This window comes from Ovis aries, chromosome 20 (assembly GCF_016772045.2).
Source record: "Ovis aries strain OAR_USU_Benz2616 breed Rambouillet chromosome 20, ARS-UI_Ramb_v3.0, whole genome shotgun sequence".
Taxonomy (NCBI): domain Eukaryota; kingdom Metazoa; phylum Chordata; class Mammalia; order Artiodactyla; family Bovidae; genus Ovis; species Ovis aries.
In genome coordinates this window covers 8,985,848-9,006,952 of record NC_056073.1, presented here as the reverse complement: position 1 = coordinate 9,006,952, position 21,105 = coordinate 8,985,848, and the positions used below count along the sequence as shown (strand labels likewise).

The window sequence follows — 21,105 nt, the reverse complement described above, 5'->3', positions numbered from 1 at the left end:
TTACAACCCCAAAGGGTTTACACGAAAGGTACTGTTCAGTTAGGGACTCACCTGTGGACCAAAAGCCTCCCCAGTGGGCACCAAAAACACCTGTTCTTTGGGGGGCTGCCTCTTCTCACTCTTAGCTGCTTTGGCTGATGGTCTGTCTTGAGCAGCAGCTGGAAAAAAGTAAAGGCTCTGAATGACAAACTGCCAGCAACAAGCAGCCTGTTCCTAGTTGTTACCTATTTCCTTACAGGAGCGAAAAGGTAGAGGAGCCGGGAGGCTGACAAGCCCTACTCACCGCCTATGTGGAACACACCGTCGTCACTCCGACTCAGCACAGCATGCTCCATGGACAGAGTGATGGGTATGGGGCCTGGTGAGGTGGGGTAGATGGGGGGAATATCATCCTGCAGGAAAGAGAGAAGCCGCGTGAGGCCCCCAAGCAACTCAGAGCAGCTTAGGAAACAACCCATGCTTCCAACTATGGAGCTGGAAGCACTTTGCCGTCACTGTTTATCCATACACTCTAGCGAGGCATGAGAGACATGAGTCTCTCCCATTCTAGACACAGTGAGACTGAGGATCTGCTAACCTGTGGGCTTGCATAGTACTTAGGTACTACTGTAGTAGTGAATACTAACATGCCCTTCCTCACTTGGTCCTCCCCACATCTCACAAGGACATGAGAAGAAGTTAACAGCTGTCACTGTTAACAGGGTCAAGGGTCAAGAATCCGTTGCTTGACCAAGTCTAGGGTAAACCCCAAAGTTCCTCTCACCTTTAGAGTGACCCTGGAGTTCAGGAGCTCAATCTGCATGGGAACCACCACTGGGATCTCCTCATCCTCCAAGAAGGGCCCGAGGCCACTGAGCACCGAAGTAAGCAGCTCAAGGTCACAGCCCTGAAGCAACAAATGCAGGAAGCCATTCTGTGTGGCCAGAGGGGAATGAACAGCTGCACCAGGCCCCACCTCAAAGCGAAGGCCCACAGCCGGCCTGATGTGGCCAGTCTTCAAAGTGGAGGAGTCCTGAAAGCTTGTGCCTTTGTGAAGCAAGACAGAAGGAAAATACATTAATTAATTACCAGCCAGTGATTGCTCAAAGCACTTTAATATATAGTTAATATTCATAACCATTGTGATTATCTGAGTCATGAAGATCTTTTTTGTACAGTTCTTCTGTGTATTCTAGCCACCTCTTCTTAGTATCTTCTGCTTCTGTTAGGTCCATACCATTTCTGTCCTTTATTGAGCCCATCTTTGCATGAAAATTTCCCTTGGTATCTCTAATTTTCTTGAAGAGACCTCTAGTCTTTCCCATTCTATTGTTTTCCTCTATTGCTTTGCACTGATCACTGAGGAAGACTTTATCTCTCCTTGCTATTCTTTGGAAATCTGCATTCAAATGGGTATATCTTTCCTTTCCGCCTTTGCTTTCTGCTTCTCTTCTTTTCACAGCTATTTGTAATGCCTCCTCAGACAGCCATTTTGCCTTTTTGCATTCCTTTTTCTTGGGGATGGTCTTGATCCCTGTCTCCTGTACAATGTCACGAACCTCCATCCGTAGTTCATCAGGCACTCTGTCTATCAGATCTAGTCCCTTAAATCTATTTCTCACTTCTACTGTATAATGGTTCGGGATTTGATTTAGGTCATACCTAAATGGTCTAGTGGTTTTCGCTATTTTCTTCAATTTAAGTCTGAATTTGGCAATAAGGAGTTCATGATCTGAGCCACAGTCAGCTTCCAGTCTTGTTTTTGCTGACTGTATAGAGATTCTCCATCTTCAGCTGCAAATAATGTAATCAATCTGATTTTGGTATTGGCCATCTGCTGATGTCCATGTGTAGAGTCTTCTCTTGTGTTGTTGGAAGAGGGTGTTTGCTATGACCAGTGCGTTCTCTTGGCAAAACTCTATTAGCCTTTGGCCTGCTTCATTCTGTACTCCAAGGCCAAATTTGCATGTTACTCCAGGTATTTCTTGACTTCCTACTTTTGCATCCCAGTCCCCTCTAATGAAAGGACATCTTTTTTCATGATGGTGTGATCACTCACCCAGAGCCAGGCATCCTGGAGTGTGAAGTCAGGTGGGCCTTAGGAAGCATCACTATGAACAAAGCTAGTGGAGGTGATGGAATTCCAATTGAGCTATTTCAAACCCTAAAACATGATGCTGTGAAAATGCTGCACTCAATATGCCAGCAAATTTGGAAAACTCAGCAGTGGCCACAGGACTGGAAAAGGTAGTTTTCATTCCGATCCCTAAGAAAGGCAATGCCAAATAAGGCTCAAACTACCGCACAATTGCACTCATCTCACACGATAGTAAAGTAATGCTCAAAATTCTCCAAGCCAGGCTTCAACAATACGTGAACCATGAACTTCCAGATGTTCAAGCTGGCTTTAGAAAAGGCAGAGGAACCAGAGATCAAATTGCCAACATCCGCTGGATCATGGAAAAAGCAAGAGAGTTCCAGAAAAACATCTATTTCTGCTTTATTGACTATGCCAAAGCCTTTGACTGTGTGGATCACAATAAACTCTGGAAAATTCTGAAAGAGATGGGAATACAGACCACCTGACCTGCCTCTTGAGAAATCTGTATGCAGGTCAGGAAGCAACAGTTAGAACTGGACATGGAACAACAGACTGGTTCCAAATAGGGAAAGGAGTACGTCAAGGCTGTACATTGTCACCTTGCTTATTTAATTTATATGCAGAGCACATCATGAAAGACGCTGGGCTGGAAGAAGCACAAGCTGGAATCAAGATTGCCGGGAGAAATATCAATAACCTCAGATATGCAGATGACACCACTCTTATGGCAGAAAGTGAAGAGGAACTAAAAAGCCTCTTGAAGGAAGTGAAAGAGGATGGTGAAAAAGTTAGCTTAAAGCTCAACATTCAGAAAACTAAGATGATGGCATCCGGTCCTATCACTTCATGACAAATAGATAGCAAAACAGTGGCTGACTTTATTTTGGGGGGCTTCAAAATCACTGCAGATGGTGACTGCAGCCATGAAATTAAAAGACGCTTACTCCTTGGAAGAAAAGTTATGACCAACCTAGATGGCATATTCAAAAGCAGAGCCATTACTTTGCCAACAAAGGTCCATCTAGTCAAGGCTATGGTTTTTCCAGTAGTCATGTATGGATGTGAGAGTTGGACTATAAAGAAAGCTGAGTGCCGAAGAACTGATGCTTTTGAGCTGCGGTGTTGGAGAAGACTCTTGAGAGTCCCTTGGACAGCAAGGAGATCCAACCAGTCCATCCTAAAGGAGATCAGTCCTGAATATTCATTGGAAGGAACGATGCTAAAGCTGAAACTCCAATTCTTTGGCCACCTGATGCGGAGAGCCAACTCATTTGAAAAGACCCTGATTCTGGGAAACATTGAAGGCAGGAGGAGAAGGGGACGACAGAGGATGTGATGGTTGGATGGCATCACTGACTCAATGGACATGAGTTTGAGTAAGCTCCAGGAGTTGGTGATGGACAGGGAGGCCTGGCGTGCTGCAGCCCATGGGCTCGCAAAGAACTGGACATGACCGAGTGACTGAACTAAACTGAATATTCATAATAACCCTGTACCAGAAGTATTATTATCTTCCCATTTTACAGATGAAAGAGCTAAGGCACAGAGAGTAACTTGCCAAAGTTGCAAAGCTTGTGGACTTCGCTGGTGGTCCGGTGGTTCAGAGTCTGCCTGCTGGGAAGGGGACAGGGCTCGCTCCCTGCTCTGGGGAGGCCCGACACGCCACAGGGCAGCAAGGCCCTTGCACCACAACCACTGGGGCCCATGTCCTAGAGGCTGTGCTCTGCAACAGCAGAACCCACTGCAAGAAGAAGCCCACGTGCTGCAACTCGAGAGTACTCCCCACTCACTGCAGCCAGAGAAAGCCCACACACGGCAACGAAGAGCCAGCGTAGCCAAAAGTAAATAAGACATTTTTTTTAAACCAACGAAGTAACACAGTTTGCAAGTAGCAAGGTAGGAGCTGCATGTAAGCTGCCTGACTGCAAAGACCATGGGCTTGGACACTTTGCTTTAATGCCTCTCACGGTAGAAGGGACATTAAGGACCAATTAAAAAGCTGGTCTTGCTTAGAATCAGAGGTAGTGGGCTAATGGCCAAGGTGAAGCTAAAACAGAGGACCCTCGGGAGTTCCCTGGTGGTCTAGTAGTTAGATCTCAACTCTTTCACTGCTAGGTCCCAGGTTCATCCCCTGGTTGAAGAACTGAGATCGCACAAGCCATACAGCACAGCCAAAAATGAATAAAAAACAGTGGCCCCTCAACTCTGCTGAATTTGATCATCTCTTCCTTTCTCCAAGTCTTGATCTTCTCCTCTCTCTCTCAGGAAGCCAAGCAGGATCTATGCTAATTTACTCAAAACCGCATGAAGAATAACCTCAGGTGCAGCCAAGGCTATGAAACAACTTACATACCTATATAACTATAAATTGGTACAACCATTCTGGGGGGAGGGGGGAAGGGCATTATCTAGCAAAATTAAAGCTATACCTACCCTAATGACCTAGCAATTATTTCCTCAGGAATATAAACCTGGAGAAACTCTCCAGCATATATAACAGGAGACATATACAAGGACGGGCATGTCAAAACAATTCTATTTGAAACAGCAAAAAAAAAAAGTGGAAACAAACCACATGTCTGTTCAGAATAGAATGAAGAAGTAAACAGAGTAATGAGTACAAGAGAGATTTGGGGGGTGATGGTGATGGTTGCAGAACTGTGGAAGCTTACTAATATTTATCAAAGTACACACTTACAAAGAGTGAATTTCATAGTATGCATATCATACCTCATTAAAGCAGTTTTTTAAAAAGTCATATATTTCTACAATAGAATATTATAAAGTAGTGAAAATGAATGAATTATAGCTAACTCAACAACCTAGAAGGATTTGAAGAATATCGTAGTACTTGAAAGGAGAAAATCACAAAAGAATATAAACAATAATTCCACTTACAAAACCTCGAAAGCCTACACAGCTAAATAATACACTGATTTAAAAAAAAAAAATGTGCAAGAATTGTAAAGCAAGATAATGAAAAATACAAATTCAGGATAGTGATCCCCTATGATAGGTGAGAGGCAAGAGGAAGGTTCTGGAGAGGGGCTCCCGGGGCTGAAACTTAATGGTACTGTTCCAGTTATTAAACTAGGTAGTAGATACATGCATTCATTGTATTGTGATTATTTTATACTTATATATTTTTTTATAAGAATTCTACTTTACAAGCATATCTACTTAATATTTAAAAATAAATTTTTTTAAAAATGAAGCATGTAGTTTAAGTCCAGATTTTTCCTGCCATCTTTTAAAGTATAAATGATAATATACATCAAAGGACTGAATCAGAAGCTCCCTGATCAGATACAGCTTGATGTTAGCAGCCCCACAAACAAAGAAGTGGACACTGTCCTCTCATATGAGGGTAAGGAGCACCTGGGAGGTGAGGATGCCGACTAGCCTGCTGGGCACAAAGCCTCAGTGAGAGCTCTCGGAGGCTCCTTGTGAGAAGGAGGCTTCATTAGACTTCTTCCTCCCCCTAAAGGCTGCTGGAGAGAAGCACCAAAGACTTGGCACTAGGCTGGCTGCCCCTGGAGCACAGGACAGGAGCAACTTAAGTTCTGACTGTCCTCCTCCCCACCCCAGCTCAAATCCCACCAACTCTCCTGGAATCCTACCATCCTTACCTGAGCACTGTCCGTGCAGGAACTGCCAGAGTCCCACAGTGCCTGGCTGCTGGAGGGTCAGCTTCTCTGCTTGCAGGGCCACAGTGAGGTCCTCACCACGTACCTCAATCCCCAGAGACACCTCATGCACCTTCAGGACCAGAACTGAGACCTGTAACAGGAGACTCGCTTAGCTGAGTCCCAAGCTGCCAGCTGAGAGCCCACCCTCTGCAGAAAAGAAAGTAGAACAGCTGACCAGGTGAAGATTGAGGTCTTCCCCACTAGGTGAGACCGAACTGTTGGCCTCTGGTGACCCCTGGCCATAACTATCCACAACAAGGCTCTCTTGAACACCAGCACTGTCCACAGCATTGGGAAGAGATCCTGGTGGAAGAGATTCTGGACCAGACTCTGCAAAAGAAAGATAACAAGAGTTGGAGAGTCAAAAAATTTTACTCAAATCCAATCTCTAGTGACAATTATAAAAACAAAAAATTTATGACATTCATGAGAAAACTGGAAATTTCAAGACTAACTGGATATTTAATGAATTTAGGGAATTATTGTTAATTTTTTTAAGTGTGACAATGGTATTTGGTCATGTTGAAAAAAGCCTGTAAATGGAAGCAACCCAACTGTCTATGGACCAAAAAACGGCTAAACAAAATGTGCTACAAACGAAAAATAAATACTAGCCTTAAAAAGGAAGGAAATTCTGATACATGCTACATACAACATAAATGAACCACAGAGACATCATGTTAAATGAAATAAGCCAGTCATGTACAATTCCGTTTACATGAGGTACCTAAAGTGGTCAAATTCATAGAGACAGAAAGTAGAATGGTGGTTGCTAGGGACTGGTGGAAGAGGGAATGAGGAGTTATTGTTTAATGGGTATAGACTTTCAGTTTTGCAAGATGAAAAGGTTCTAGAGATAGATAGTGGGTGATGGTTGTACAATGATCTGAAGGTACTTAATACTATTAAATTATAGTTTAAAATAGTTACAATGGTAAATTTTATGTTATGTACAGTTTACCATAATTTTAAAAACTTTTAATTTGGTTAAAAATCTGTATTTTCTAGAGATGTGTAGCAAAAATATTCATATATTTATGGATAAAATGATATGGTTGGGATTTGCTTCAAAGTAATATGGGAAGAAGGGAAGAGGGCAAAAGAATAAATGAAATAAGAATTGCCATAACATTTGGTCCCATCACTTCATGCCAAATAGATGGGGAAACAGTGGAAACTGTGGCAGACTTTACTTTTTTGGGCTCCAAAATCACTGCAGATGGTGACTGCAGCAGTGAAATTAAAAGACACTTACTCCTTGGAAGAAAAGTTATGACCAACCTGGACAGCATATTAAAAAGCAGAGACATTACTGTGCCAACAAAGGTCCGTCTAGTCAAAGCCATGGTTTTCCCAGTAGTCATGTATGGATGTGAGAGTTGGACTATAAGAAAGCTGAATGCCAAAGAACTGATGCTTTTGAACTGTGGTGTTGGAGAAGACTCTTGAGAGTCCCTTGGACAGCGAGGAGATCCAACCAGTCCATCCTAAAGGAGATCAGTCCTGAATATTCACTGGAAGGCCTGATGCTGAAGCTCCAATACTTTGGCCACCTGATGCAAAGAACTGACTCACTGGAAATGACCCTGATACTGGGAAAGATTGAAGGCGGGAGGAGAAGGGGATGACAAAGGATGAGCTGGTTGGATGGCATCACCGACTCAATGAACATGGGTTTGAGTAAACTCCGGGAGTTGGTGATGGACAGGGAGGCCTGGTGTGCTGCAGTCCATGGGGTTGCAAAGAGTCAGACATGACTGAGCGACTAAACTGAAATGAACTGGGACAGTAATAATAGAGATTTTGTCCAAAATCTGTCATATGGCGGTTGTGATCGTATTTGGAAATGGAAACCTTTCCAAATAAAAATAAAATTAATTAAAAAAAAAAAAAAAAGAATTGCCATGAGTTCTTAATATCCCAAGCTAGGTAATGGGTATATGAAGGTTCATTATTTGATTCTATTTTTAAATATTTGGATTTTTCCACAAGAAATTAATAACAAAACAAACATGGATATGCCAGCCAGTTTAAGAAACAGTATATTCTCTTTTTATTTTATTTTCATTTAGATACTCCTAAGTGATGATTTTAGGCTTCCCTGGTTGCTCAGAGGTAAAGAATCCACCTGCAATGCAGGAGCCACAAGAGACGCGAGTTCGATCCTCGAGTAGGGAAGATCCCCTGGAGGAGCACATGGCAACCCACTCCAGTATTCTCGCCTAGAGAATCCCATGGACAGAGAGCCTAGAGGGCTACAGTCCAGAGGGTTGCAAAGAGTTGGACACAACTGAAGCGACTTAGCATGCATACAAGGGACGATTTTAAAAGTTTTCATTTCGATAAGCTGAAAGAACTAGTCTAACTCCTAGTGGGAGTTTAATCTAACTCCTGAAAGTTACTCATTTTACTATAGACAAAAAGCTCCCAGTTGTTTTCCAACAATGAAATACATAGTTAAGCAAAAGATAGGAAACACACACACACCACTGACCCAGCCTCAAAGTTAGCCTACTGCCAGCGCTCCGTGGCTGTAAGACTAGTGCTCTCGTCTCTGAGTGTTGCTCTGTGATAAGGGTCAAACACCTATCAATAACCTAGAAGACGCGAGGATAAATTCAGAGTCACAGAGCCACTAAAAGTTCACTCTTCTTTGCTTTTGACTAAGAAAATGTCTGCTTTATCAAAGCTCAGCTCCTTCTGCATCCTGCTGGTCTGAATACAGGCATCAGAAGAACCCTCTTGAGGCTCTGCAACTTTGCCTGGCTCTGCTTCCACTTACCAGACTCCAAGAGCATCACGAAGCTCTCACTGCCGTCACTGTCCACTGAAATCCGGTCTTCAGGGCCACTGTTATCCAACGAGACGCCATCAAATGACTGCTGGGATACTGTCCTCTTCATGGAGAAAAACCGGAGTCGGGCAGCACCTCCACTTACAGGGGCTGCCACCCCTTCATCTACCTTGGCCACAGGCTCCCTGTTTGAAAAACAAAAGCAGAAACCACAAATGTGGCTTAGGAGGCATGTTGTTTCATTCCCTTGCAATACCCACCCTTTTCAGCCCAGACAGTTATTGTAAGCATAAACTTTGAGGTCAACTATTCATGGGGTCGCAAAGAGTCGGACATGACTGAGCGACTGAACTGAACTGATTACCTTTTGTAGAAGAGGGTCACACCATTTTCCAATGGCTGGGCCTTTCTGAACCCTCCTATTCCAGCATTTCAAACTGCATAGGCAGTTCTCCCATGTCGAATGTCAAGGTTATTCAGGATTATCCTATCTATAGCAGAGACCTTCTATCTACGGCCCTGGTGCTTATTGAGTTGTACCCAAAGCCATTCCTCAAGCATTTACTGAATAACTTCTGCATACAAAGCACCACACAAGACACAGGGCAGTGGTGGGCAGTGACAAATAAGACACCCCGTCCTCAAAAAAATGCGTATTCTATCAGGAGAGAGGGGACTATATACAAATAACACTATATGGTAGTAAGTCACACACTGTAAGAGGGACAGGGGTACAAGCCAAAGGCTAGCCAACGCCAAAAAAGGGAAAGGATGAAAAGAAGGGGATCACGAATGGCTCTGAGGAAAGAGATGATGCGTGAGGTGGTCCTTGAAAGACTGTGAAGGAGACAGCACAGTGGGCCTTATGTAGGGAACAATCAGCCTGAACAAAGTCGTGGCACCAGAAAACAAAAGGTACCTTGCAGACTAGCAAGCAGCGCAGCTCAGCTGGAGCACAGGCTTTGCTGGGGAAGAGCAACAGAAGACAAAGTTAGAAGGTTTCTTTAAAGAAACTTGTAAAGACCTTTTGAGTCCACCCTCCTATGATATAGGTGAAGAAACTGACTCAGTTTCAGCTAAAGGTAGAATTAAGAAGAACCCAAGTCTCCTGACTTCTTGCTAAGTGCTCTTTCACTTAACCACATGAGTTGCAGCCAGATCACAGGAAACCCTGGATAAAAGACAATGCATGAAAGTGCTCTGAAAGCTATGACGTGTAGGAGACAGATGAGAAATCTCTGTACTGTCCACTCAATATTGCTATGTCGCTAAAACTGCTCTAGAAAATAGTCTATTTAAAAAAAAAATAATGTGCCATATGGATATATCACAATAATTGATAATGCCACACTAAGAAATCCAAACTCAACTCAGAAAAAAAGAAAAGGCCAGAAGGGTTTAGAATAGGGAAATAATAGGATTACACCCGTGTTTTAGGAAGTTTGACCTGCCTTTTTCAAATAAGCTAGAGATGGAAAGACATCCAACAAGGAAATCAACTAATAGTTTACTAAAATACTCCACCTGTGGGAGCAGACAGGAAAAATTGATGTGAGACTCCCTAGAGCCCTATACTCAGAGTCACCCTCCTAGGAGCATTAGTATCTAAAGGAGAATTCATTAAAAAGTAACTTCTCAGGCGTCATCTCAGACCTACTGGAAGAGGAACTCTGGGGGTAGGGCTCAGCACTCTGTGTTTTAACAAGCCTCCAGATGATTCTGAAGTACGCCTAAATTTAAAAGTATGGTCAGAACCTGACAAATGCCTAGAAAAGGCAGAGCTTGAATGAGCAGGAGAATGAGGCCACCCAAAAAGAAAGAAAAAAAGAGCTGGTCTGGGATAAGGAATTTATAGTTTTACACATGTGAGGTTCAAGGCACCCCTGGAGATCCATGTGGAACTATGTGCAGTAGATAGTTTTAAAGGAACAGCAGGGGAGGGAAGGAAATCAGGACTGAAAACAAGGACTCGTGCAGAAGTGAGGCAATGGACAAAATAACCAAGAGAAAAAGTACAGCTGACCCTTGAGCATCACAGGTTTGAACGGCACAGGTCCACTTATATGTACTCTTTTCTCAACAGTACATATTTTAGTACTACAGGGCTTCCCAGGTGGCTCAGTGGTAAAGAATCCACCTGCATTGCAAGAGATGCAGGTTCCATCCCTGAGTCAGGAAGATCCTCTGGAGAAGGAGATGGCAGCCCACTCCAGGATTCTTGCCTGGGAAATCCCATGGACACAGGAGCCTGGCGGGCTATAGTCCATGGGGTTGCAGACTTGGGCACGCCTTAGTGACTGAGCGTGCACACTCAGTACTGCACGATCTACAGTTACTTGAATCTATGGGATGCGCTGAAACCACAGATATGCAGCAACCATTTTACAGGTAACTCTAGGTAAGGCCAACTATAAGTTACATGCAGATTTTCAACTGCATTCAGTGCCCCTAACTCCCATATTGTTCAAGAGTTAATTAACAAAATGTATTCAAAAATGCAACGTGACCTAAATCTGAACGTTTGGCAAATTCATCTTAAATGAATGAAGAACCTTAAATTGTTTAAGGTTTAAAAGAATCTTTAAACAATTTAAAAGAACCTTAAAATGTTTGTAGTGTGTGACCCAATAATTCTACTTCCTAGGTTTTATTCTAATAAAATCTTTATTCTAAATATTTTATTGTAAAATAAAATAAAAGATTGAGATATGAATAAAGAGTCATGTTCACAAAAATAAGAACATTTACAACAGCATTGGTTTCACCTGAGAACAAAGTTGAACCAGACTAAATGACCCCCCAAGCCTAGATTGTGAACTGGATGAATAAATTATGATACATCTATTTGCAAGAATATAATAGACCAATTCGCTAAAGAATTGATGCTTTTGAACTGTGGTGGTGGAGAAGACTCTTGAGAGTCCCTTGGACTGCAAGGAGATCAAACCAGTCAATCCTAAAGGAAATCAGTCCTGAATATATATTGGAAGGACTAATGTTGAAGCTGAAGCTCCAATACTTTGGTCACCTGATGAGAAGAACTGACTCACTGGAAAAGACCCTGATGCTGGGAAAGACTGAAGGCAGGAGGAGAAGAGGATGACAGAGGATGCGATGGTTGGATGGCATCACCAACTCGATGGACATGAGTTTGAATAAGCTCCAGGAGTTGGTGAAGGACAGGGAACCCTGGCGTGCCTCAGTCCATGGGGTCGCAAGGAGTCTGACACAACTAAGCAACTGAACAACAACAAAAATAGAGCAATTAAAAATTATATATTCAAATACTTCATGAATGGGAATCTTAAACAAAGTGAATAAAACTGGAAATTTTCTATATTCTATAGAAATAACATAATCCTATTAAAAAATGTGTGTACTTCATACGTGTAAACACGTACAAGCATTCACATGGATACATAAATATATGTATAAAATCTGGAAGATTCCAAAAGTCAATAAGGGCTATCGCTGGATAGTGTCAGGCTTTCCAGGTGGAGCTAGTGGTAAAGAACCTGCTTGCCAGTGCAGAAGACATAAGAGACACGGGTTCAATCCCTGGGTTGGGAAGATCCCCTGAAGGAGGGCATGGCAACCCACTCCAGTATTGTTGCCTGGAGAATCCCACGGACAGAGGAGCCTTTGCAGGTCGCAAAGAGTCGACACGACTGTAGCAACTGAGCACGCCATGCACGCACTGGAGAGTGTCATCACAGTGGCTTTTATGTTTTCTTCTTTATTCTTTTATTTTCTACATTATCGACAAAATGAACACAAATTATTTTGATAATTTTTCGGTGGGGTGGGCGCCATGCCATGCGGCATGCAGGATCTTAGTTCCCCAACCACAGACTGGACCCAGGCTCCTTATGGTGGAAACATGGAGTCTTAATCACTGGACCACCAGGGAAGACCCCATTTTTATAATTTAAAAAATAAAATGATGATAAAAGTGATCAGAATATGGATAGCCTAGTGCTGTGGAACAGTTACATTCATAGGATAAAAGGAAGAAGAGAGCAGCCAAGGAAAAAGACTGCTTCAGAGAAGTGTGAGTAACTGCACAGGGTTACAAATACTCAGGATGGACTGACTGGCAGGGCTGACTGCACAGGCAGCCCTGGAGAGAGAGGACTGAGAAAAGGCCGCCAGCCTGGGCAGTGGGGAAGCGGTGTTGGTGTTTGAACGAGTCCGTGTCACACACACCTGTCTTTTCTCCTTTCACCTCTCCTGTTCCCAACCCTCACCCATCTCCATGTGGAAAAAGCAGCACATTTGGTCACTGGGAGTTCAGGCTCTCAATCCTCACCCCAACCCTCACAAGCTGTATGACCTTGAGTAAGTTTCTTACCTCTCTGAGCCTCAGTTTCCTCATCTGTAAAATGGGGAGTGATATTAGTTCCTTCCTTATAGGGTTCTTATAATTCATTGGCTTAATATTGTAATATTTAGGACAGTTTCGGACACATAGAAAGCAATCAATAAATGTTGCCTAGTATTATTATATAATTTATTTTTTAAGCTTTCCTTCTCTTTCCTCCTAGGCTATCTTGGCCAAGCAGGTAGTAGCCCACTTGCAGGCTTTGCTTTGAGACCAATTTAGGAAAATCCTCTTAAACAAAAGCTCTAAAGCCACTGATCTTCTCAGCAAAGATTTTCCATAGTTCTCATTATCCTTTCTGAAAGCACAGACACTGGTGGAAAAAATCTATGCCTTCCCTCCTTTCTGACTGCACATTTCTGTGTTTTCTGCTCACTCCCTACTGTAGCCACAATGCCTAACGCAGGGCCTCATGCACAGTAAGGGCTCAGAAAATATTTGTTACATGAATGGATGAAATTCTCCCTTCTTTATTACCCTGGCAGATATTGATAGGTGTACCAAAAAGAGCAAATCCAAAGCTCCAGCTTTTCAATGTATAAAAGACAGGATCCATGGGCTCTGGTCTCTGAAGCCTTCATTTCCTCAGCTATAAATTGGGCTATGAACATCTGCAGCGAACACCATAGACCGTTGTGGGATTACGTCAAACAAAATATTACCCAAGGGCCCACAGAAAAGAATAATATATCATACTGGCATTATTATTCTGATACAGTATATCTGTATCAACAATAGGGAATCAGTGAAAGAGATAACTTGATGCTACGAAACAATAAATGTTGACTTGAAAATTGCCCAAGACCAGACTATGATACATGGAGGCATGTGAAAATTCATGGGATTATGTTGTTTTATTATAATTCAGGGTTCTCCCCCATCACAGGATTAGATGTAGTCCTGAAAATAAAATCTCTCTGACTGCAATGCCTGTTATCCTCTAAATACCTGAAAGTTCCTCTGCTGCTCTCCAGGCAGCTCTGAAAACTAAAGCCTTTGCAACATTAACTAGCCCATTTTACGCACACTCCTGGACTACAGGCGCTTCCCCGTCTACAGGTGTGCATGGCAGGAGGCCTGAGCCCTGTGGCCAAAGCCAGCAGGAAAAGATGAAGCGACTGAGAACCACTCACTTGGCCGGGGGCAGAGGCAGCATCTTGTGCATGGCGGAGGTCATCCGGTCTCTGCCCAGACTGAAGGCATCCCTGGTCAGCGACACAGCTTCCTTGGTGAGGTCCATGGTGGCATGCAGGGCCTCCTTGGTGGCATCCTTGGTCATGTGAATAGCACTTGATAATTCTCCTTCTATGTTCTTCACGGGGATGAGATCGCCCTGTCCATTCAGAGCAGAATCCCTGCTCCCTGGGGGCTTCAACGCAGCTGGTGAGTCAGATGCTTGGGCTCCACTCGGTCTCTTGGCCTGTAAGGAATCAGCTGCCTCGTGGCCCTTCCCTGCCTCCTGCTGGGCAAGAGAACCTGTATCCTGTACTTCTCCGTTGCTGTGGAGAGGCAATGGCCTGTCCTGGGATGCACCCAGATGTTCAATGCCACTGTCTTCCGGAACCTTCTCGGGGCTTGCTGGGCCCTGTTCTGAGGAGGCGTCAGACTTCAGCTCCCGGTCCTCTGAAGGAGACAGCTCTGAGTCTATGAGGCTGGTAGTATCTGAACCCTCAGAGTCAGCCACATCAGCCCCAGGGGGAGGATGCATGAGCAGAGCCACCTCCGCGCTGGGAAAGAGGACGCCAATGCAGGCTGTCTGATCCTGCAGGGGAGCCCCAGTCATGGCCTCTGTATCCTTAGTCAGCTGCTCCTGAAGACCCTGCAGCACCTCCTTCAGGCGAAGCAGGGCCAGGTACTGGTAGTGGTCGAGCCGCAGGCGGACGTGCGCAGGGGAGTGCACGAGCACGTGCAAGCCCGCCGTGTCCTCCAGCTCCATCAGGGGCCCGCTGCTGTCCACACCGCCGCTGCCTTCTTTCAGGATCTCCGTGGCTTCCGGAAGGCCTGACAGGCTTCTCAAATCATGCTCAGTCTTCGACCTCTGATGGGACATCGTGTCAGGGGCCAGGGCCTCAGAATGGACAGGACTGCCAAAGCTGGCGGACGGTTTCAGCCTCCCTTCTGTGGCCATACGCAGCTTTCGTGCCTGTGCTTGTTGCCAGCGGAGGGGCAGGCAGGCCCAAATGGACAAGGGGAAGGCAGCCACGAAATTCAAGGTGTGGCCTTTGAAGTTCTCTGTTCCCTCAAAGTCCAATGAGATCTGGGTGAAGTGGATGGACCAGAGGTCTTGGGAAGCCTTACGCCTCTGAGGGGGGAGAACACTAGCCTGAGGGAGGCAGGAATCCATCTGGAAGGCGTGATCCATAAAAAACATGTGCAGAAGGCTGAAGCCGCCTGGTACCTTGGGAAACTGAACATAACTGGAATGAAAGAACTCAGTAGCAGCAAAACCCCGGAAGAGACTCTGGAGGTCCGGACAGCCGCAGTGCGGAGCGTGGCGTGTGTTGGTGGCAGTCACGCCTGACGCACAGAGGACAAGGGACTGGGGACGACGCGACACAGCCCGCTCTCTCTTCTCCAGCGGGAAGCTCACCTTCAGAGAGAAATGAAACCCAGTTCAGAATGGCCGGCTGAGCACCTCTGCAACCCACCACTAACACATGCATGGCAGACCATTTGGGCTGTAAAACTGCTTTCCTTCTTTCTATCCAATGGGCAGAGCAGAACCTTGAATCACAGTCATGGTAGAAATGCAACTGTGGCTGCCAACAGGGAACAGAAATCCCATTCTCCACCCTACCTTCAACCAGAAGGCATCCAGGCGGATGTCCAGGTGTTCATCTTTCTGGCTGGAATCTTCCAGCTTGTAGATAGCTTTGAACTGCTCCAAGCTGCGGTACAAATCCAGGCAGAAGAGGTTTCCCCAGAGTAAGCTGACAGGGTCCATAGTGAATGTCAGACCATTTAACTGAATGTAAAGATTGGGACAGGGAACTGGAAAGCAGAGAAAAAAGAATTGCCACGAATGAAGTAACTGCTTGACTCTTACTTACCAGCTAATATTCATTTTATTATCAAGACAGCAAAGGCATTGCACTTTGCTGGTGGTCCAGTGGTTAAGAGTCCACCTGCCAATGTAGGGGACATGGGTTTGATTCCTGGTGCCAGAAGATCCCACATGCCAGAGGGCAACTAAGTCCATGTGCCGCAACTACTGAGCCGTGCATTAGAACCTGTGCTCCGCAACAAGAGAGGCCAACACTGAGAAGTCCACGCACTGCAACCAGAGAGCAGCCTCTGCTCGCCACTAGAGGAAGCCCACACACAGCCACAGAGACTCAGCACAGCCAAAAACAAATAAATTAAAAGAAGAGAGAGCCAAGGAATCTTCTGGGCAGAGTTTTCAACAAAAGTGTGCTATACTAACTCAAACGCCTAAAACTCCTAACAAGCAGAATAGGAGCGGAGACTCCAAGGCTGACTAATGTGAACAGGATAAGTTAGACAGGAGGAAATGACCAGGGCACATGCTTACCTGGCAGCTCCTGATTATCAGGGAAGTAATACTCTGTGAACTCAATATGAATGGCAGAGACCTGAGTAGGGAGGTTGTGAAGCTTCCGACTGCAGGACAGGAGTGTCGATGGCTTCTTACTTGGCTGTCCAGCTGTTGAAACCTAGACAACCACAAGTGGCTGTTAGCATCTGTACCACGCCCCAAACAGAATTTCCAGTATCCTCTGAGGTTGGATAAAGCCTCTGTAATTAATTCTTCCAGTTTCTGTCATGGGGAGTAGAATGATTTTCACATGGATGCCAGGCATTCTCACACCTGACAAACACGATCTATGAGTTCATCCTTTTCATGAAATGTTTGTAGTGGGGTATTCAGAAAAATTATATCAGACCATTATGTCTACTGTGGGCAAGAATCCCTTAAAAGAAATGGAGTAGCCCTCATAGTTAACAAGAGTCTGAAATGTAGTAATTGGGTACAATCTCAAAAACGACAGAATCTCTTTTCATTTCCAAGGCAAACCATTCAACATCACGGTAATTTAACTCTATGCCCCAACCACTAATGCTGAAGAAGCTGAAGTTGAACGGTTCTATGAAGACCTACAAGACCTTCTAGAACTAACACCAAAAATAGATGTCCTTTTCATCATAAGAGGACTAGAATACAAAAGTAGGAAGTCAAGAGATACTTGGAGTAACAGGCAAGTTTGAGCTTGGAGTACAGAATGAAGCAGGGCAAAGGCTAAGAGAGTTTTGCCAAGAGAACACATTGGTCATAGCAAACACCCTCTTCCAACAACAAAAGAGAAGACTCTACACATGGACATCACCAGATGGTCAATACCAAAATCAGATTGATTATATTCTTTGCAGCTGAACCTGGAGAAGCTCTATACAGAGTCAGCAGAAACAAGACCAGGAGGTAACTGTGGCTCAGATCATGAACTCCTTATTGCCAAATTCAGACTTAAATTGAAGAAAGTGGGGAAAACCACTAGACCATTCAGGTATGACTTAAATCAAATCCTTTACAATTATATAGAGGAAGTGACAAATAGATTCCAGGGATTAGATCTGATAGACAGAGGCCTGAAGAACTATGGACGGAGGTTCATAAAACTGTACAGGAGGCAGTGATCAAAACCATCCCCAAGAAAAAGAAATGCAAAAAGGCAAAACAGTTGTCTGAGGAGGCCTTACAAATAGCTGAGAAAAGAAGTGAAGGGCAAAGGAGAAAAGGAAAGATACATCCATCTGAATGCAGAGTTCCAAAAGAATAGCAAGGAGAGATAAGAAAGCCTTCCTAAGTGCTCAATGCAAAGAAATAGAGGAAAACAATAGAATGGGAAAGACTAGAGATCTCTTCAAGAAAATTAGAGATACCAAGGGAACATTTCATGCAAAGATGGGCACAATAAAGGACAGAAATGGTATGGACCAAACCAAAGCAGAAGGTATTAAGAGGTGGCAAGAATACACAGAAAAACTATACAAAAAAATACCTCAATGACCCAGATAACCACGATGGTGTGATCACTCACCAAGAGCCAGACATCCTGGAATGTGAAGTCAAGTGGGCCTTAGGAAGCATCACGATGAACAAAATAGTGGAGGTGATAGAATTCCAACTGATCTACTTCAAATCCTAAAAGATGATGCTGTGAAAGTGTTGCACTCAATATGCCAGCCAATTTGGATAACTCAACAGTGGCCACAGGACTGGAAAAAGTCAGTTTTCATTCCAATCCCAAAGAAAGGCAATGCCAAAGAGTGTTCAAACTACCACACAATTGTACTCATCTCACATGCTAGCAAAGTAATGCTCAAAATTCTCCAAGCTGGGCTTCAACAGTATGTGAACCGAGAAATTCCAAATGTTCAAGCTGGATTTAGATAATGCAGAGGAACCAGAGATCAAATTGCTAACATCCGCTGGATCATAGAAAAAGCAAGAGAATTCCAGAAAAACATCTACTTCTGCTTTATTGACTGTGCTAAAGCTTCTGACTGTGTGGATCACAACAAACTGTGGAAAATTCTGCAAGAGATGGGAATACCAGACCACCTTACCTGCCTCCTGAGAAATCTGTATGTGGGTCAAGAAGCAATAGTTAGAAGCAGATATAGAACATGGACTGGTTCCTAATTGGGAAAGGAGTATGTCAAGGCTGTATATTGTCACTTGGCTTATTTAACTTCTATGCAGAGTACATCATGCAAAATGCTGGACTAGATGAAGCACAAGCTGGAATCAAGATTGCCATGAGAAATATCAATAACCTCAGATACACAGATGACACCAGCTTTAAGGGAGAAAGCAAAGAGAAACTAAAGAGCCTCTTGATGAAAGTGAAAGAAAAGTGTGAAAAAGCTGGCTTCAAACTCAATATTTGAAAAACTAAGATCAAAACAAAAAGAAAAAGTGAAAAAAAAAAAGATCATGGCATCTGGTCCCATCACTTCTCACTTCATGACAAAGAGATGGGGAAAAAATGGAAACAGTGACAGACTATTTTCTTGGGCTCAAAGTCATTGCAGATGCTGACTGCAGTCATGAAATTAAAAGATGCTTGCTCCTTGGAAGAAAAGCTATGACAAACCTACACAGCATATTAAAAAGCAGAGACATGAATAATGAATGAGCTGCTTCCCTGCCTCTTTGCAGCCCTGTTTTCCCATATCATGGGCTCCTTACCTGGTGGATGTCCAAGTCATCCACCCTTATGACCAGACAGCTAGAGCGCAGGCGATTCCATGCTGGAGGCCGAAAGACTGTCTGCCGGCCCTGAGAAGGGCTTCTTTCTAGGGGGCTCTTTCGAGGACTGGAGAAAGAATCTAAGTGAAAATAAGAAGGTGGGAAAGAGATTCAGATACGTTCAATTCTCATTATTAACAGAATTCAGAAAGTAAAAACTCTTAAGATCGTTAATGGTATGTGTAGAAAAGAGCATGTCAACACTGGCAAGCTTCTGGAAGGAACTCAAAAATCATCTTCTCCTTCAGACCAAGGCAACAGAGATGAATACTGAATAGAGATGCTAACAACCGCTCTTCCACATTGCAGCTCTGCCTGGAGACAAACAGGACCCATAAAGAAAAAAAGTCACGAATGTCTCTTAGTGCAATAAAGTTACATAATTAGCCAGGCCAGTGCTTTATTGCCACTGGATACTCAAAAGGCAAATGCCAACTGACAAAGTTACGGGATTCCTCCAGCTCCTCATAACCCACCTGCTTTCCTCCGGAAGGAAGAGTCTACCCCCAGGTGCCAGGGTGGTTTCAGATCTGTCTCCTCATGCCACTTCTCCATCTTACTCTGAAATTCTGTCACCAGCTTCTGGGCCCACTGGCCTCGGGTCTCCATGGCTTCACAGTGACGTACCCAATGTTTACAGCTATCACCTATGCAACAAGGCAAAAAGATTTTAGTCTAAGATCATGATCCAATGTCTTAATTTTTCTTTTCCATTGGTATAGCTTTCCATAGTTCAGAATCTGATCCCTTACCACCAATCCAAAATCCTCTAAGATAAGAAAAAATTATCTAGTGAGAGCACTCAAGTTCTTCTGGACTCTGTATGTGATTTTTCCTAAGGCTCCCTAAAGGCCAGCTACTGACTGCTGCCTCTTTGACCACTCCAGTGGACCACTGGAGAGGCTCTAAAATTAGTGGAAGTGAGGAGCAGAGCACAGAATCAAATGCCACATCTCAGGCACTGCCTCCCCTCCTACTTCTCATCAATGATAGAGTCATCAACAGCAGACTCTGCTAGTTTTCAGAGATGTCCTCTTGAGAAAAGACTATAGCCAATGCCTCTCTGAGCCTGTGCCGCAATCCCAGGCAACCTTCTGCTGAACAATCACGGGTGAGCTCAGGCATCAGTCTGCAACACCTCAGCCACACTAAAACTGCGCGCATTCAGCATTCTCTCACCTGCCCAGTGGAATGGGTAATAGTCGAATGCCATCTTGCGAAAGGTTAGCTGCATTGCACCACCCAGGAGTCTGTTTGCAGAGACGCCTACAAAGACAAATAATGGTGAAAAGTAGTATAAGAAACAAAGAGGCCTAAACACCACCTGAAGCACTGAGAAGTCCTCCTGAGGGTCAGCTCCCAGGCCTGGCTGATTCCTAAGCAGCCAACAGGCTACGATGGCAGGTGATTTGCAAGGCTGAGGCTATCCTCTTTTGAACTGCAAGGGATACACTCTAAAAGTTTGTGTTTATTTTCTTTTTTAGAAAAGCATATTCCATTGTCTCTGTAAATGGCTGCCCGGTATCCAGAGAGACAAAAGCAGCAGCAAAGCTCAGGATTCCAGAATTCCAATCTTAGGTCTCCCACAGGCACACCTGACAACGTTGACTGACTGGTTCCCCCAAACCCGGCAATACCAGTACTGCTGCCTCTCAACACAGCACCTGGAGGGGCATAAGCCAAACTCTCCAACAAACAGGGACCAATATTATTTCCTTTCAAATCTTAGCTAAAACTGTGATATCAGACAGTCATTACACACTGCACATACAGAGAATGACGGAACACAAAACCACTGCATTAACAAGGACCTTATAAACAGACAGAAGAGTGTACACAGATCGAAGTTGGTCTGCAATAAGTCAAATATTCTATCACTTATCCTGAATC

At 44.2% G+C, this 21,105-nt stretch overlaps 1 protein-coding gene across 3 annotated transcripts in view; it reads right to left on the bottom strand.

Moving 5' to 3' along the window:
- The window catches only part of BLTP3A (bridge-like lipid transfer protein family member 3A), a 72,968-nt gene that overhangs the window by 5,063 nt on the left and 46,800 nt on the right, over positions 1-21,105 (bottom strand). For all 3 annotated transcript variants that reach the window (XM_042237558.2, XM_027959114.3, XM_042237559.1), the window contains 12 exons: positions 20,395-20,481; positions 19,692-19,862; positions 19,156-19,295; positions 16,477-16,618; positions 15,742-15,935; positions 14,078-15,534; positions 8,552-8,748; positions 5,945-6,099; positions 5,710-5,860; positions 764-1,026; positions 284-392; positions 52-158 (listed from right to left, as the gene is read on the bottom strand). In XM_042237558.2, coding sequence (XP_042093492.1) covers positions 52-158; positions 284-392; positions 764-1,026; positions 5,710-5,860; positions 5,945-6,099; positions 8,552-8,748; positions 14,078-15,534; positions 15,742-15,935; positions 16,477-16,618; positions 19,156-19,295; positions 19,692-19,862; positions 20,395-20,481 — 3,173 coding nt within the window. The remainder of the gene's footprint in view (positions 1-51; positions 159-283; positions 393-763; positions 1,027-5,709; positions 5,861-5,944; positions 6,100-8,551; positions 8,749-14,077; positions 15,535-15,741; positions 15,936-16,476; positions 16,619-19,155; positions 19,296-19,691; positions 19,863-20,394; positions 20,482-21,105) is intronic.